This window comes from Rattus norvegicus, chromosome 2, assembly GCF_021556685.1.
Source record: "Rattus norvegicus strain SHRSP/BbbUtx chromosome 2, alternate assembly SHRSP_T2T, whole genome shotgun sequence".
Classification (NCBI taxonomy): domain Eukaryota; kingdom Metazoa; phylum Chordata; class Mammalia; order Rodentia; family Muridae; genus Rattus; species Rattus norvegicus.
The window spans coordinates 234,008,938-234,027,204 of NC_141535.1; the positions used below are offsets into that span (position 1 = coordinate 234,008,938).

An 18,267-nucleotide genomic window follows, 5' to 3' on the forward strand; every position below is an offset into this window, starting at 1 on the left:
ATACACAGACACACACACACATATACACATACACACACACGAACATACACACACACCCCACACATACACACACACTCACTCTTACACACACACACACACACACACACAGACACACATACACACAGAGAGACACACATATGCACATACACACACACACACACACACACACATGGATAAAAAACGTTGGCCTCTTTTATCACCGCATCATAAATCAACTTAAGCTGATTGATAGAAGTGCCTAATTTAACTTCAGTGACACTGATAAGAATGATTTTTTTTCACCCATGATTTATTTGTTGAAAACTCACCACATGCCAGGATAGGGTCGTATCATATTCTCTGATGATATCGACTTGGCTGACAGATACCTAAGTACCCAAGTACCTGTTCAAACACCCACGTGGGTATTCTGTGAAGGTGGTTTTTAAATAAAATTAAAATGTAGTTGGTGGGCTTTGAGGGAAGCTAACACAGATGGGTTTTGGTCCGTTGATGTCTTTGGAGAAAAGAAACTGAGTGTCCCTCCTAAGTGAGAACGGAGACCTCAGATCCAAGCTGTGGTGCAGGGTCCCTCCTGTTGTCCGCTCTGCCCATTGCAGATTCCCCAGCCCCAAAACTGCATGACCAAGTCCTGGAGATAAATCTCACAGTTGCCCTTGGTTCTGCCTCTCTTGAGAAAGTTGACTGATACAGCAGAGCACAAGGTATTTTCGTAATGCAAGGACATACAAGTGAACGAAGGTAGGAACAAAATACTGGAGAAGACTGTGTGTTTAAGAGGAGCATAGAAGGACTTGACCTGGATGTAGGGAGGGCAGGGAGCGAAGTCTAACTTAAATGTCAACGTGCCAGATGGAACAAGAGCTAAGCCAAGTGCAGGGCAGGGTCGATCAGGGAAGACCAGTGACCAAGTGCAGGACAGAGCCTGCCTCCTAAAACAGAAGCACTGGCACCTGAAAGAAAGGAGAAATGGATGCTTTCCGGCAAAAGAAATGCTTGCTCTTTGTGACTACTCAAAACACAGCGCTACCTGGCACAATCTTATTTGCAACACAGAATTCAAGGGAGGGGAGAATCTTGGGGAAGCCTGTCGTGGCAGTTCTCAGCCTGTGGGTTGCAACCCCTTGGGGTCAAATGAGCCTTTCACAGGGGTCACATATCAGTTATCCTGGATATCAGATATTTGTGTTACATTATCAATGGGTCTTGGCGTTAGGAAGGTTGCTCTACACTGAGGCTGGGATACTGATGTAGGAAGATGGTCTTGTCAGAGAAAAGGCTCCATGCAGAGTAAGAGAGAACGTACACCATTTGAGAGTGTTAGATGGTTGGGGCACGGAATTATGATGGAGGGGAGGCAGTGGCAGCTGAGGGAAGTGGCTGGCTTAGACACAGACTTTGAATTAAAAATAAAGTAAGTTGAAATGTGCCTTTTGACCTCAACTTAATAAATTTGGAATACAGATGTACTTTGTGGTTCTGTTGTCGATTGCACTCCATGATATTTTTTTTTCTGTTTTCTCTTTGTTTGTTGGGGAGCAGTGCATGTGGGAGCCATGCATTGGCCATGAATGGAGTCTGGAGGCCCAACGCTAGCTATCTATCTACCTCAGTTGCTCTCTACCTGTTTAGGCATGGTCTCTCGTTGATTGGTCTGAAGCTCAGTGTTTGAGGTGGACTGCCGGACTCGGGGCAGCCCCTGAGATCTTACTATCTCAGCCCCTCATCTTGGAGTTACAGGCCACGTACGAACCCGAGCTCTACATGGGTGCTTGGGATCTGAACTCAGGTCCTCAGGCTTCCTCCACAGTGGGCTCTACCCACTGTGCCATCGCTCTCATGACATCTTTATATTTGAACCTGCTTTGCATTTCTGGTCACTTGCAGAATGAATCATTATGTTCTCAACATTGTTTCAGAAAGAGGGAAAGGCCTTTGTTAAAAATCTCTTTCTCTGGCCTGCTGGGTGTTTTGAGTTTTATAATCGTATTCTCTAGAGTAGCATTATGTTCAGGCGGGACTTCATCAAAATGCTGTTCTTGAAGCGTCTTAGCCTCCAGAGAATTTGCTTGTGATTCCCTTCACTGGAGTTTTCAAAGATTACCAATAGGAACCCGAGAAAGCTATTTCTTTGGCATTGTTATTGGAAATAGAATGAGAACAATGGTCTATTTAATAGCCATTATCATTATCTTTTTCCCACATTGAATTAAAATTGCTTTAATATTCTATTACAAAGTTCCTTGCAAAAATGCTGTCAATCATTTTTCTTATTTCCACCAGCCCACAAACAATGAGCTTAAAGCTAATTCAGTGCTTCCGAGAGAGCTTCAAAATGCAGCTCTGAATCGAAGGAACTGAAATATTGTGTATGGTATAATTATAGCTTCTAATATTTTCCTACTACAGTCTTAGCTTGCTTGCTGGTGTGAGTAGACCTGGTGGGAATGATGATTATACTCTTAGCAGTGACTTCCGGCCATAGTTTTAGAAAGCCTTAGTATGTGAAGGACAGTAGAGGATAAGTAAGTGTGCGCTGTAGAGACAGATCGTGGGCTCAGATCTTGGCCTGAGCCTATTTCAGACGCTTTTATGAACTTACCAGATGTGAAAAGGTTTTTTCATCTCTGTCTTCATGGTACGTCGACTTTGTTATTTCAATAAGTGGAATTCATAACACTACATAGGACTTCTATGAACATTAACAAAATTAATTATGTAAAGCACACAGAACAGTGTCTAATGTCACCTAGTGTTATCTGTAACCTATTTTTTTTTCTTTTTTCTTTCTTTTCTTTTCGGACCTGGGGACTGAACCCAGGGCCTTGCGCCTGCTAGGCAAGCGCTCTACCACTGAGCTAAATCCCCAACCCTCTGTAACCTATTATTAAGGATTTTTAAACCATTTATTGAGTTCATCCTGTAGGCCATAGGAGGAACTTTCTTATAAAATTCTAGATGCATAATACGTTATGCAAGCCTCGTAGCGTGGTTCAAGATTGTCTTGAAACTTTTTCCTTTGATATTATTATTGAGCTCGTGAGTGTGTTTCGTGCCTTTAAATTAATTAGCTCTTCACGCTGGAACTGTGTTGTCCTTGGCTGAGACCATAGAGATGTTAGATCCACATGGGAAAGTATTCTGGGGAGCAGTAGGGATGGGTTGGACAAGTCTGGAGGACGATGCATGGAGTTCTAAAACTTCCTCTCATGCTACCCTTTACAGTGTAACAGGAAAAGGGGAGAGTGGCCCATTATTTACTGACCTCTTTGAATTTTGATGGAATAATTAAAAGAAACATTCAATATATATTTCAGAAAATGGCTTTGAGATTCAAAAATGCCAAACGAATCGAAGGCCTGGACCAAAACGTGTGGTGAGTGTCTTAGAGAGTAGGTGGTAAAGCTTCCTGTGGGCCCTTCCATTGGATTCTTAACTTCACATGCAGTTCAATAAAGAAGCTGTTCTTTTAATTCGCCATTAAAATTAAATGGGGGGGAACAAGCAATGCTGATTGATTCATTTAGCAAACGAGCTACTCTCTGGGCCAGCACTGAACATGTGCCAGAGAAATCTAAAACTAAGTTCGACTGATGTTTTTGTGAAATTTACAGTAGACCATTTCCTTTTCTTTTTCTTTTTTCTTGAAGAAACACCTTGCTATGCATGTAGCCCAGACTGGCCTCAAATTCTTGATCCTCTTGCCTCAGGCTCCCCAGTGCTGGGATTATGAGGGTTACAGGGATTATAGTTTATGAACATTCAACATACCCAGTTAGACTTTCCTTATTCGCTCTCCTTTTAGCAGTTGATAAGAAAAATTAAACAAGACATGGTGGCCCATGCCTTTAAACCCAGCACTCAGGAGGCAAAGGTAGGTGGATCTCTGTGAGTTCAAGACTAGCCTGGTCTACAGAACAAGTTCTAGGACAGGTGGGACTCTGTTACACAATGATACTCTGTATCAAAAACAAGAAAAACTAGTAATAGCACCCCCCATGAATATTCGTATATATCATTGCATATACATACATATAACCATATATTTGTATGTGAATGTATGTGTGTGTGATATGCTCCTGAAATATGAATGTCCCTGAATTGACTTCTCTAAGGAAGCTGAGATTATTAGTCCAATCATCATTTGCTAGATAAATTCACCTTGTGTGTAGTAACATTTTTGTTGGGAATATGTTGAGTTTTGGTTTTATGATGAAACATGATATTGAAGCTAACTCTGTAATTATAGTAATTCCTAATTTTGTTTCTTTTGTTTTTAATCAGGGTTGAATTTACCAAGTTGGCCGCGGATCCTTCTGTGGTGAATCTTGGACAAGGTTTTCCTGATATAACCCTTCCTTCATATGTACAAGAAGAATTGTCAAAGGCGGCATTTATTGATAACCTGAATCAATACACAAGGGGCTTTGTGAGTCTATCAGGGCCCTGTAGGGATAACTGATACTTCATCCTGGGGGGTGTGTGTGTGTGTGTGTTTGTGTGTGTGTGTGTGTGTGTGTGTGTGTGTGTGTGTGTGTGTGTGTAAAGTATGTGTGTGTAAACCCCTCTTCCTTAAAGGAAATTGATTTTCTAGGATCAACTGTCTTAACCTGGAAACTCAGGAGCCCATGGCCCTCACCTCTTAGGATGAGCCTTCTCCAATTTCCAGGAATTTTGACTGTTCATTGACTACTGTTCTAAAATGAGATCTCAGGACATCAAGGGAAGGGAAACTATTCTCTCGAAGCATCTTTGCTTTCTCATTAACACTCACGTAGCCTTAGCATTGGCTTCTTAAAGAACCCTGTCTTTAACTAGATGCTATATCTAACCCTGTCTCTAACTAGACACTGTCTCTAACCCTGTCTGTCTTCTATGATGCCCAGGGATCCAGACATTTCTTAGATTAATGTTGAACTAGGAAAGTCCAAGCAGTCTATACACAGCATTGCAATGGGGATGGGAGAAGAGGGGAGACAGCAAGACAGACCTGACCAGGACTGTAATGGGGATCTCATGGTCTTCGTTAGGATGTCTTTTGCTATGGCAAAATACCATGGCCAAAAGCAACTTGGAGAAAGGGTTTATTTTGTAGTCTATTGTCCAGAGAAGCCAGGAAAGGAACTCAAGGAAAGAACCCGGAGGCAGAGGCCATGGACGGAGGAGTGCTGCTTATTGGCTTGCTCCTCAGGGTTTGCCCAGCCTTGTTTCTTATAACATCCAGAGCCAGCAGCACAGGGATATCACTACCCACAGTGAGCTGGGAACCTCCCACATCAATGGTCAATCAATAAAATGCACCACGAGCTTGTCAGTAGGCCAATCAGGGTATGGGAACAGGCATTTTCTCGAGATTCCCTTTTCCAAATGACTCAAGCTTGTGTCAAATTGGCAGGCAAGCAGCTATCACACTCACTCACTAACTGGTCTATAAGCCCCCATATCAGACCTGGAAGTTGTAGAAGAAAATATAAGGGAAATAGGTCAAGATATTGGTATAGGGTATGATTTCTTTAATAAGGCTTCCAAAGCGCAAGTAACCATAGCAAAAATAAACAAATATGCTTACCATCATTAATCATCAGGGAAATGTAATAGAGCCACAAGAAGTCAATTCATCCCAGTCCAGATGCTTAAAAAGCAAAGCATAACAAAGAAGAGAGAGGGACAATATCTCTTCTATACTCTTTATTACTGTGTACATAACACAAGAGGAAATACAAGCAGGACCAGCAAACTAGGTCAGTGGGTGAAGGGAGGCATCAGGGCTGAAAACCTGAGTAAATTAAAGGAGCAACACACACAGAAATGTCTGGATTTGTGTTCAAAGAGAATGTAATCAGCATATTGTAGTCACCCTCACCCATGTTTACTGAAGTGCTGTTCACCGTAGCTAAGAGACTGGATCAGTCTAGGTGACTGAGTTTCAACATTAGAATGGGAGAGAAACTGGCACCTTCTATAGGAGACGATTCTGCCCTGGATAGGATGAAAACCAGACATCCACAGCAAAGTGGATGAGACTGGCAAGCATCATGTTAGCTGGAATACTGAGGCAGACACCAAAGGACAAATGTGGAGTATTTTGTCTCATACGTAAAAGCTGTAAAGTGTGGGTGTAAAGGTAGACAAGAGTTAAAGAGTAATTACAGAGGCTCGGAAGAGAGACAGGAAGATGAATAACAGACCCAGCAAGACGGTAGGAAAACTTCTCATCTTCTGCAGCACAGAATAATTCACAATAACCTGTTCTATATCTGGAGACCTATAATAGAAGAGAGAAGCTTGGAGCTTCCAAGAGAGGCTAAAGGAAAATGCCAGTTACTTACTGATTTTATCCATATACTGTGGTCTTGTGGTGACCCTTACCTATGTGCAACGAGTACACATTAGATAAGGTATGGATGGCTTGTTTTAGAATATGGGTTGAACCCAGGACAAATCCTGTGTTCCCAAACCTTCTCCCTTGTGAACACTCTTTGTCAGCTTCAAGTTCTCATCACCATTCAGAGAGAAGCTCTCAAATGCAAAAGCCTTTCAAGTTCATTGCCACTTGGCAAATACAAATCTGGAGGCTGGAGCGACTCGGGGATTAAAAGCACCTGATGTTCTTGACCTGGGTTCAATTCCCAGCACCTACACAGTGGCTCACATCTGCCTGTGACGTCAGGTCCAGGAGATCAACACCCTCTCCTGGCCTCTACTAACTATACTCATTTCGTTCACATACAGACATGTGGGCAAAATACCCACACGTGTAAAATAAAAATCTTTTATTTTACTGAAATACTAAAGAATTGGTTTTGAAAATGAATTTGAAGGTGGGTTTTTGTTTTGTCTTCCTCTTTAATACAACAGGGTCATCCATCACTTGTGAAAGCGCTATCCTGCTTATACGGAAAGATTTATCAAAAGCAAATTGATCCAAATGAAGAAATTCTTGTGACGGTGGGGGGATATGGATCGCTCTTTAATGCCATCCAAGGCTTGGTGGACCCAGGAGATGAAGTAAGTGTACGGACATTGTCATGACCCCTGTGCTTCTGTCCCGTGTTGGAAGCGTGTCCTCAGTTTGCCCCTTTCTTTTTCCCCTCCAATCCATTTTGAAGTCGTGTAATGATGGAGCAGCAGAGTTAACACGCCTTAAATGTAGAGTGGGTTAAACCGCCATATAACCATAGCGCACATAAAGACACTGCCCCTTCCCAGCACCCAGAGGCTTTGTTCCACCCGAGTGTGTGTTCCCTCAGAGGTAACTATCGTTCTGTATTCTGCACTGCAGCTCATTCTCGTGCCTCTTTGACTTGAGAGAAAGTGGATTCATACCTTTCAGGCTCTTGAGCATTCTTTTCACCTTTTCATTATTATGTCTGCAAGGTTTGTCCACTTGTTAGTTAGTTAGTTAGTTAGTTACTTAGTTAGTTAGTTAGTTAGTAGTTAGTTTGCTTGTGCTTGTTTTTGAAACAGCTTGTTCTCTTGCCCAGGGTGACTGCTAACTTTTAATATGGCCGGCATGCAGCCCCTCTCGCTCCAAGCACAGTTCAATAAAAACATTCATCTGTGTGCGTGTTTGTAGAAATGTTTATATTCTTTTATCTAGGGGTAGCAATTATATGGATTTATTCAATTGATCATCTAGAAATGAAGACCTATATTCACAAACATAACAGAGAGGCATTAACATAAGGGTGAGAATTAGACTTGTACTTCATTTTTATGAAATCGGGCTAGATTTTTAAAAGATAAAAAGGCATGAGCTGGCGAAGTGGCTCACTGGGTAAAGCCATTTTCTGCAAAGCTGGACAACCTGAGTTTGATCTCTAGGACCCATGTGATGGAATTAGAGTCAACCTGGGCAAGTTGTCCACGGACTCTCCACCTGTGAACCACACTGCACATAAGACCATATACACAGCAAAGACATATATTCAAAAAGTATATAAAAGCAGGAAGCTAGACAAGTGTGGTCACACATGCCTATAATCCCAGAACACGGGGAATTCAACTTAGAGGGATCAGGAGGTCGGGTCTAGATCAGATCTTATTTTGATGAAAGGGAGAAAGGAAACTGTCTTACTTACTTTTCTATTTCTCTGGCCAAATACAATAACCAAGGCAACAAACAAGAGAGGGTTTAATTGAGAGCCTGTTCACAGTTTCAGAGGATGAGTAGAAACCATAAGCATTATGGCTGGGAGCCTGGTAGCAGGCAGGCAGGCAGGCAGGCACTCATGATGCTGGAGTAGTAGATGAGAGCTTTCACATTGAAACAATAGCCATGAGGCAGAGAGAGACAAGAGGAATGGTGTGGACTTTTGAAACCCCACTACACACCTCCACCAACAAGGCCACAGCTCCTAATCCTTCCCAAACAGTTCCACAAACCAGGGATCAAATGTTTGAACATAGGAGCCTGTGGAGCTATTCTCACTCAAACCACCACAGAGAAACAAAGGAAATGAAAGACCGGAAAAGGTCCTAGTTCCAGTCTACAGGTGGGGGTGATGCAGCAGATCAGACCAGCTGCTCATCCTGACCCTGCAGCAAGGTGGTTGGAGGAGAGTTTAGAGTCAAGAAACCTGATCCAAAGACTAGGAAAGAGACAGATGCCAGATACCACACGCCTGGGGCGAGGTGCTGTGGGCATCATAAAAGAATGACAGCATCCACTCTGCCCCTGATTCACATGTTTACTCTCAAGACACTGTTTTTAATTAGCACTGCATCCTAGAAAGTAGTGCAGAGTCATTCCCAGAATCCAGCTTCTATCACTGTCTGATATATCAAGTGCATCCTACCTTGTAGTTTGTCACTCGAAATACCCAAAAACATCCTTACTGCTTGGGTTAGAACATCTGTTTGAGAACATGAAGAACAGTCTAGGCCTCCGATAAATCTGTGTGTGCCCCTATAATACTTGACAATTTCAAATGTCCTCACTATAATTCCAATCTGTAGGTTTTCTGAAAGACCAAGGACTCTGGCTTTGACTCCCTGGGGCCTTTATATCCAGGGGGTCTTCTGCACTAAGACCTTAGCTCTACAAAGACCAGATCTGTTTTCCACTGCTGCACCTGTCACCTGCACAGTGCCTTGCTTGAACTCATGAGAGGAGTTGCTGGCTGATAGCCTTATTTGTTTCTTATTTGCTTTCATCTCAGGTGATAATTATGGTGCCTTTTTACGACTGTTATGAGCCCATGGTGAAAATGGCTGGAGCAGTGCCTGTGTTTATTCCCCTGAGATCTGTAAGTCCCCTATCATGAAGAATGTTGTAAAATACCAATTACTTTGTCACTGAAGACATATCTAAGTCTTGAAAATAATGACTACAGTAGATAAGGTGACTCATAGACCCTTCCGTCAGTCTTAGAGTGTCACCTGTTCCCCATAGTTACAGCTGGCTTGTGGGAAAGAGCAACAGCTGTTTTGCTGATGGGGGGGGGGTGGTCATTGTTTCCTTTAACCTGTGTGGACATAAGACCTAGGTTCTCTTGAGTTCTGGAGGTTGAATTAGATCCTAATTATTTGTGTGTGTGTGCGTGCATGCATGCATGCATGCATGCATGCATTCATGTGTGTGTGTGTGTGTGTGTATGTGTGTATGTCTGTGTATGTCTGTGTGTATCTATGTGTATCTGTGTGTATGTGTGTCTGTGTGTATGTGTGTGTGTTTGTGTGTATGTGTGTGTATCTGTGTGTATCTGTGTCTGTGTGTATCTGTGTCTGTGTGTTTATCTGTGTGTATCTGTGTGTATCTGTGTCTGTGTGTCTGTGTATGTATGTGTGTCTGTGTGTATGTGTGTATGTGTGTGTGTATGTGTATGTGTCTGTGCGTGTATGTGTGTGTGTGTTTGTGTGTCTGTGTGTATGTGTGTGTATGTGTGTATGTCTGTGTATGTCTGTGTGTATGTGTATGTGTGTGTCTGTGTGTGTGTATGTGTGTATGTCTGTGTATGTCTGTGTGTATCTATGTGTATCTGTGTCTGTGTGTATGTGTGTATGTGTGTGACTGTGTATATGTGTGTCTGTGTGTATGTGTGTGTGTTTGTGTGTCTGTGTGTATGTCTGTATGTCTGTATGTGTGTGTGTTTGTGTATCTGTGTGTATGTGTGTATTTCTGTGTGTGTATGTGTGTGTTTGTGTGTATGTGTGTGTGTATGTGTGTGTATGTGTGTGTATCTGTGTCTGTGTGTATCTGTGTCTGTGTGTCTGTGTATGTATGTGTGTCTATGTGTCTGTGTGTATGTGTGTATGTGTGTATGTCTGTGTGTGTATGTGTATGTGTGTGTCTGTGTGTGTGTGTGTGTGTGTGTACGCACGTGCATGTTCTTTGTTAGTCATTTATTCAGTTACCTTTGTCGGATCTATCTTTTGTCTTCTTTTCCCTTTATTAGATTGTTTGTAAGACAGTAAACATGAATTAATTAGTTCTAATCACATTTTATTCTTCATGCCTAGAAACGTACTGACGGGATGAAGTGGACTAGCTCTGATTGGACATTCAATCCTCAAGAACTGGAAAGTAAATTCAGTTCCAAAACGAAAGCCATTATATTAAATACTCCACATAACCCCATCGGCAAGGTGAGCGTGAGCAAGCCTCTCTGCTTAGCCAGACTGGGAGTCGCTGTTCTTTCCTGTGTCGAGTAATTGACTGTGCTCTTTCCTTTAATGTGTGTAGGTGTATACCAGAGAGGAGCTGCAAGTCATTGCTGACCTTTGCATCAAACATGACACTTTGTGCATCAGCGATGAGGTTTATGAATGGCTTGTCTATACTGGACATAAGCACATAAAAATAGGTACCTGCTATGACAAGAGTCTCAAGTCTGGATGTGTTTAGTCACATGTGGAACAATTGATCAGAAAGGATCCCAGGCCAGCTTTAAAACAGTCTCTGTGATGGGTATCTGTGTGAGCATGAATAGGAAGGATTTAGATGGATCGTGCTTGAGGGACAAATGTTCAAGTGAGGAAAGGGTCTTGAGATCACATTATGACGCCGTGACACTAGCAGAGTAGGGCTTTTGCCTGTCTTTGGCTTCTTAACAAGAATCCTGCTGCTCCTTGCTGTGTAGACCCTGGCATGGATCTTTTCATGACGAGGTTCCTAATTGTTTGTGCTAAACCAGTTGCCAAACAGCATCGAGGAATTGTAGAACGGCAAGGCATTGCTATTCTGTCCTCATTTTGGATTTTGCCATTGCTACTGGGCTATCTCACCCAAATCCTGCAGTATTTTCTGGGGTGGTCCAAGCTCTCAATGGTAGCACTTTGGTGCGCAGACACACAGTCAGGCAAAGCACCATGTGTATAACAGAATCGTTTTAAGTCCTAGTTATATCCATAGCTCTACAACAAAGCTGTCACAGCAAATGCATCTGAGGGTTATTTTTTTTACTTGGTGATTAATATTCATTTACTAATTCCTCATGTTAAGTGACGTGAAATTTTTTTTTTAAAGTCAGATAAGTGGCTGCTACTGCCAATGGCTTACAAAAACCATGCAGAAGAAAACCTAAGGTGTCTTTTCAGAGTTCTGTATATTACCTTGTCCCCAGAGTCACAGTCATTATACTTGGAGAACTACAGCAAAAGGAATTGGTTCTGTGACTGCAAATAAATAAAAAGAAAGAAAGAAAGAAAGAAAGAAAGAAAGAAAGAAAGAAAGGAAGAAAGAGTCAGTCATGAGTAAAGGTCAGAAGCAAAATGTAATAATAAATAAGAAAGAAAGGAAGAAAGAAAGAGAGAAAGAAAGAGAGAGAGAGAAAGAAAGAAAGAAAGAAAGAAAGAAAGAAAGAAAGAAAGAAAGAAAGAAAGAAAGAGAGAAAGGAAAGGAAAGGGCCAGTTGTGGGTGAAAGTCAGAAGCAAAATGTGTCTGCCAGCTTAGGTGATTCATAGGGAATGTGAAGAAATGGAAACACCAGCCAAACATGGTGACACACACCTGTAAACCCACACCACTCCTAAGTCTGAAGCAGTAGGGTCTCAAGTTCAAGGCTAGAGAGAGGTATAAACTACAGAGCTTGATCTCAGCAGCTGCATGAGAAGGAAACACTCACAAATGCTTCTCCACTCCAGCCTGGATTACCAAGCAGCAGCATCACAACATACCCAGACACAGTTTGTGTTGTAAGCTTTAGATAAGTGTCTCTAGGGCACTGGGGTGACTCCATCTGGAGATAAGTGGAATTGCAGGCCTAATGATCAGGCTCAGAGTAGAAGAGATACTTTTTAACAGTCATCCAAGTTTTGATGTCAGCTAGATCCAAGGAAGAGGACTAACTTTTGTCAGGGCAAGTGTGTGTGTGTGTGTGTGTGTGTGTGTGTGTGTGTGTGTGTGTGTGTGTGTGTGTGTGTTTGTGTGTGTGTGTATAAACAGAGAATTTGTAGTTCAAGATGTGAATTGCAGAGCTCAGTGTTCTTTTGTGTCCAAATTGTGTCAGAACCCACCATGGCTTATCTTGTTCGTAGGTCATTCGAACTATTTCCCAGTTTGAAATTCAGACCAACCTTTAACATTCAAATGTTGTGGGTCAGAAAGATAGTTCAACAGGGAGCATGCTTGTCGCCAAGTCTGAGGACACAGGTTCCACCCAAATTACTGCTGTGCTGACAGGATCTTACGTACCGTTTCCATGTACGTGATAAGCTCCAGAGGACAGAAGAACTGATGTTATTTGCTAAAGATATACAAGGCTTGTTAAAATGTTTGCATTGATGGGGCACTCACAAGGGACAGGGTGTGTTGAGGTCACAGCCAACTCTGTAGTCCGGTCTTTCTTTCTATTCTTCTCTGAGATAGAGAAATCCAACTTAGGTGGTCAGGTAGATGGCCCACTCAAGACATTTTTAACTTAGATAAGCTTTAATTGTTGCAACAACTTATAAAATTAAAGTAAAGCAAAAAAATATGAGTTTACTGTGCAATTATTTAGAAAATGCAGTTTGTTTGAACTGAAGCATGGGCATGCACCCAATGCCTCCTGCCTTCACACATATAAAAATAAAATAAAATAAATCTAAAAAAAAAAAAGAAAAGAAAATGGCTGAGAGTTAGGTGTGGAGGTGCACGCCTTTAATCCTAGCAGCTGGAAGGCAGAGGTGAGTGAATTTCTGTGAGTTCAAAACCACCCTAGTAGTGTACATAACCAGTTTCAGGCTAGCCCAATACATAACCAGTTTCAGACTAGCCCAAACAGCACAGTGAGATACTATCACAAAAAGAGGGGTGTTGTTGTAAAATTATATAAAATGGCTTTCTTTTGTCCCCACTAGATCCTGCACTGCAGTGCCCCCAAGATATCTGCTAGATATCTTGCAAGAAACACACAGAATTCTCAACTCTGTGGTGGCCCAGTGTCTCTAGCTGCCGCACACTTTCTTACATTTAAATCTGCACATGAAAGAACACACAGCACAATAACCTCTGACCCAATTGATAAGATATAATTGCCCACCTAAACATACAAAGCCCTGTACATATCCATCCCTTAAGAACATTCATAACAACCTGTAAATGCACAGAGCGGAATCTTAACGTCAGCCTCCATGTTTTCTCCATTGCTTCTCTCCTGTCTTCTCCTCCAGTCTCCAGTCCCTCCTCTTCCCTCAAACTTTTCTCCTGCCCATCCTTCCCATCCAATGACAGGACTCGTTCTATTCTGTACCCACCCTCACCTGTATGACATCCTACAGAGGCAGACGGGTAGGAAAGAAAACGGTATTAGAACTTACTCTTACTGGATGAGATGTTCTCGGCTCAGATATCTTCCAGTGACAGAACCGGTATCTTTAGCCGCCCTTCCACTCTTGCCTAACACTCCCTGCCTGCCCCCACTCCAGCCCTCAGTGAACGTCCACTGCTGCCACCTCAATGCCTAATTCCTACCCCAGTGCTCCTGCCTTGTTTCCTCTACTCTCTGGTAGCTACTAACAGGGATTTGATGGACAGACGTGAAGGAATGACTTTGGAAGATAATCAGTCAAGAGGCTTGGTGACTCTGGTTGGGAAAAATATGTTCCAAAATCAATGGTAGTGATGCTTGCAGAGCAGACTGCACACTTTAAATGGCTGCATGATTCAGTATAGGATTTTTTCTTTATCTCAGTAACATTGTAGGCAAAGCAAAATTAGATAGATTACAGGGCATTTGTAGGTCTGATTTCCTTAAATGTTCCCAGGGAGGCTGCTCATTTAGAACTGTCGCTCTCAGGTGTGTGGGGAAACAGACCTAGAAAGGAGTCCTCACATAATAGTCACATCCAAAACCAGCCCTTAGGACCACTGTGTCAGATAGCAGCTCAATGGTAGAGCCCATGCCTACCTAGCATGTGAGAGGTCCCCAGTTCAATCCCCAGTACTGTCCAGGAAAATTAGCTTCTTAATGTTGCAGCATGACTAGCACATGCTGGTACCACTGCCTCCTTGGAAATGGTTTCGCCATGTAAAATTGTTAAATCTGAGCAGACTAGATGGTTCTGTGGATAAAGGTACCTTGTGACTAACCCTGAAGTTACCTCAGTCTTACACCCAGGGCCTAGAAAGAAGAGCGGACAAGGTCCCAACAGTTGTCCTTCTGACATCCACACATGTTACAGTGGCAGGGGTAACCCTCCCCCCAAATTAAATAGATGGACGGATGGGTGGGTGGATGGATGGGTGGGTGGATGGATGGATGGATAGATAGATAGATAGATAGATAGATAGATAGATAGATAGATAGATAGATAGACCAGTAGACCTGTAGGTAGGTAGGTAGGTAGGTAGATAGATAGATAGATAGATAGATAGATAGATAGATAGATAGATAGACCAGTAGACCTGTAGGTAGGTAAGTAGATAGATAGATAGATAGATAGATAGATAGATAGATAGATAGATAGATAGATAGATAGACCAGTAGACCTGTAGGTAGGTAGGTAAGTAGATAGATAGATAGATAGATAGATAGATAGATAGATAGATAGATAGATAGATAGATCAGTAGACTGGTAGATAGGTGGGTAGATTGGTCAGTAGGTAGATTGGTAGATAGGTAGGTAGATAGATAGACAGACAGACAGACAAAGTGATGAAAGTGTTGTGCCTGTCTGCATATTGGTCCAACACTGAAATGCACTACAATGTTTTTAGCTAAATATGAGCTTAAATTTGAATTATCTAAAAAGAATACTGAAATAACCCCACTAATGATACTATGTGATATATCTGTTTTCACTGAGTTCATGTTATCTACACTGAGTTTTTAGACTATATTTGATTAAAGCTAACTAGAAAGGAGATATATGGCCACTTACTTTATTTACTTCTCTTTTCTTTCAAGCCACTCTTCCAGGTATGTGGGAGAGAACAATAACCATAGGAAGCGCTGGCAAGACATTCAGTGTGACCGGCTGGAAGGTAAGAGAGAGGGCACAGCTAGGCTGGGGCTCAATGGTAGAGCATGTAGTTTGCAAGTGACAGCCTTCAGTTCAGTCCCCAGTGCCCTACAGAAAAACCAGGTGCTTAAAAACAGGCCAGCACTTTAATTTCTGTAGAAAACTTTGCATTTAATTGTATACATAATGTACATGGGGTTTTATAATTAATGATCTGTTGTTCTGTATTTACTGGTTTGTTCAACTCTCATGTCGACCTTCAAGCTTTTAGTTTTAATTAATGTATTTATTTGGGAGCAGGGGCACATGTGCTATGGGGTATGTGTGGGGGTCAAAGGGCAATGTGTAGGAGTCAGTTCTTTCCTTCCAAAGCACGGATCCTTGAGATTGAACTTGAGTCGTCAGGCTTGGTTGCAAGCAAGTTTTTACCCTCTGAACCCTATCCCCAACCCACGTTTCATCCTTTTTGAGACCAGCTAATTTCTTAAAAGAAAGAAAAATCTAGCGATTTTTATTCTTAGGAGTGATCAACTAATGATACATTTTCTTTACAAAGAATTTTGTTTACATAGGAAAAGAAAAAAATAAAACTAATACTCTGGTTTTAACTGGGCCCCAAACCCTGAGTGTTTTTATGCATGCTAAATTTGCTGATTCTTACAAGTACAGTATAAAGTGGGCATGGTTATTAGTCCCATTTTACAGATTATAAAACTAAATCACAGGAATTTGTGGGGCTGGGCACAGGGGGCTTTCCATCTCTGGTCTGGCTAGGTGCATGGGTTCAGGCAAAGGGGAGAGAACTGAGGGGGACTGGGGAATGCTTTCGACACCTCCGCTGCTGGTGCTGCTCCTTTCTGCTGCTGTTGCTGCTGCTGCTTGGGTTGCTTGGGCTGGGCTGAGCCAGCCAGAGACTGACTAGCTGGTGAGGGGTGCAGGGGAGCTTCTGGCAGCGATTTCGGGGCGGGGGGGGGGGGTGAGGAGTAGATCTCTTCCCCAAGCAGCTGTGTTACAGCTCTTATGACAGAAGCTCTCAGACAAGGGAATAATTCCTGCACACTTTTAATCCTACTGAACACGGCACTTAAATACAGTTTTTGGATGGGTCGCAGGTACTTCCTATTGGTCTGGCCTGAGAGTTTGGGACGACCTCATCTACATATTTGGGGGGCGTGGTCCTGCTTCTATGTGACTGATCTGTCTTGAAAGCCTATGTAACCTGTGGTCACGTCCTCACCTGTGGAGGAGGGGCTTGGGGCATTGCCCTACACGACTGATCTGTCTCAAACCTCTCTACAGGGGGCTGTGGGGGCTGTAGCTAGCTATGCGTGGGGCCTGTTCTCCTGGGAGACTAGTGAAAGACCACCCCCATGAGTCTTAACTCAGAGCTGCAACAGGCTTGAAAGAGCCCAGGCACGCCCAGATACCTAGAGCCGAGTCACCGTTAAAACTAACAGACCATAAAAGGAAAGGAATACAGAACAGACTAGGAGTACCGGATCTGTTTCACAGGCCACCTGGCAGGAAGGGATAAGCCCCTAGCCCCCGACATTCAGGACGTCCCAGCCCGCACGTACTCTCTTACCACGTTACAACCTCATTCGAATATGATTCAAACCTGCCAATGTGTGTAGCTATACCTTATTACCTCATCATGTGAAATAACCAATCATATGTGAACATGTCCATATGCTTCGTTTAAATCCACCAATCCCCATAACTATGCATCTGCTTCTGTACGCCCACTTCTGCTTCCCCAAACCCTATAAAAGCCTCATGCTGGAGCTGCTGGGCGCACAAGTCCTCTGAAGAGACTGTGTGCCCGTAGGTACCTGTGTTTTCCAATAAACCCTCTTGCTGATTGCATCCGAGTGGCCTCAGCTCGGTCATTGGGCGCTTGGGGTCTCCTCCTGAGGGAAAGGTCCTCTCCGGAGGTCTTTCACTGGGAATGTTCCTGCCATCCCTTTTAGGGTCACTGAGGATTCGACCTATCTCCACCAGGAATCAGGGTACCTTTCACAGCCCACGATCCTACAGGGATTGTTACTGTCTTGTCTGAAATCACATTGCTAATACTCTGAAGCCAGGGCAGGTAGCCCACCTTCAGCCCCCATGCACCAACCAGTGAACTGTTGCATTCATCCAGGCCAAAGCCATAATCCTGAGGCCTTGGGAGTGGAGGCAAGAAAATCAGGACCCCAGGGTCATCTTCAGCTATCTTGTGAGTTCAAGACTAGGCTGGGCTGCAGGAGATACCATTTCATAAAACAACAAACAATCCCCCAGTTAAAGTCCAGCTCTCGTTCAGCCTTATTGACACTGGCTGGGGCTGAGACACAGGGAACACTGGGAGGCCAGGGGAATTTGGAGGAGTGGTCTGAGCTGCCACGCAGAGACAGTTGTGCCTGGACTTCAAGCAGGCGTACCTGCTGCTTTTATTCCTCCTGAATATCAGATGTGGCACATCAGCAAGGGGACGGGCTCACAGTGATACCAGGTCGTATTTACCTTCAGAAGGCAGGCTGAGGGGTGAGGTCAGAGCTGGGGACTTGGAAACAATAAGTACTACCCCACCTTTCCTCCTGAATACATTTCTGAATCCCCTGTATTCGTCGTTTACACCAGTGACTCTCCTAGAGATGATATATATCCTTAGATTATTTGAAATCTGCTTTTGTGTTTTCCCTTCCCAGCTCGGCTGGAGCATTGGCCCTGGTCACCTGATAAAACATTTGCGGACTGTTCAGCAAAACAGTGTATACACGTGTGCAACTCCTTTACAGGTGGGTGTTAGCCTTTACACATGCAGGGACTGGATAGCCTCCTCACAAGTAAACCCTTCTAATGCACTTTGGGAATTTTGGAGCAGACGAGTAGCCTATG

General features: G+C 43.1%; 1 protein-coding gene across 18 annotated transcripts in view; it reads left to right on the plus strand.

The window, feature by feature from the left end:
- Kyat3 (kynurenine aminotransferase 3) overlaps positions 1-18,267 on the plus strand; it is a 62,669-nt gene that overhangs the window by 30,644 nt on the left and 13,758 nt on the right. For 6 of the 18 annotated variants that reach the window (XM_087631582.1, XM_087631569.1, XM_087631552.1 and 3 more), the window contains 8 exon segments: positions 3,318-3,376; positions 4,285-4,429; positions 6,859-7,008; positions 9,162-9,248; positions 10,462-10,587; positions 10,685-10,805; positions 15,330-15,406; positions 18,078-18,167. In XM_087631582.1, coding sequence (XP_087487708.1) covers positions 3,321-3,376; positions 4,285-4,429; positions 6,859-7,008; positions 9,162-9,248; positions 10,462-10,587; positions 10,685-10,805; positions 15,330-15,406; positions 18,078-18,167 — 852 coding nt within the window. In that variant the 5' untranslated portion in view covers positions 3,318-3,320. 18 annotated transcript variants of the gene reach the window in all.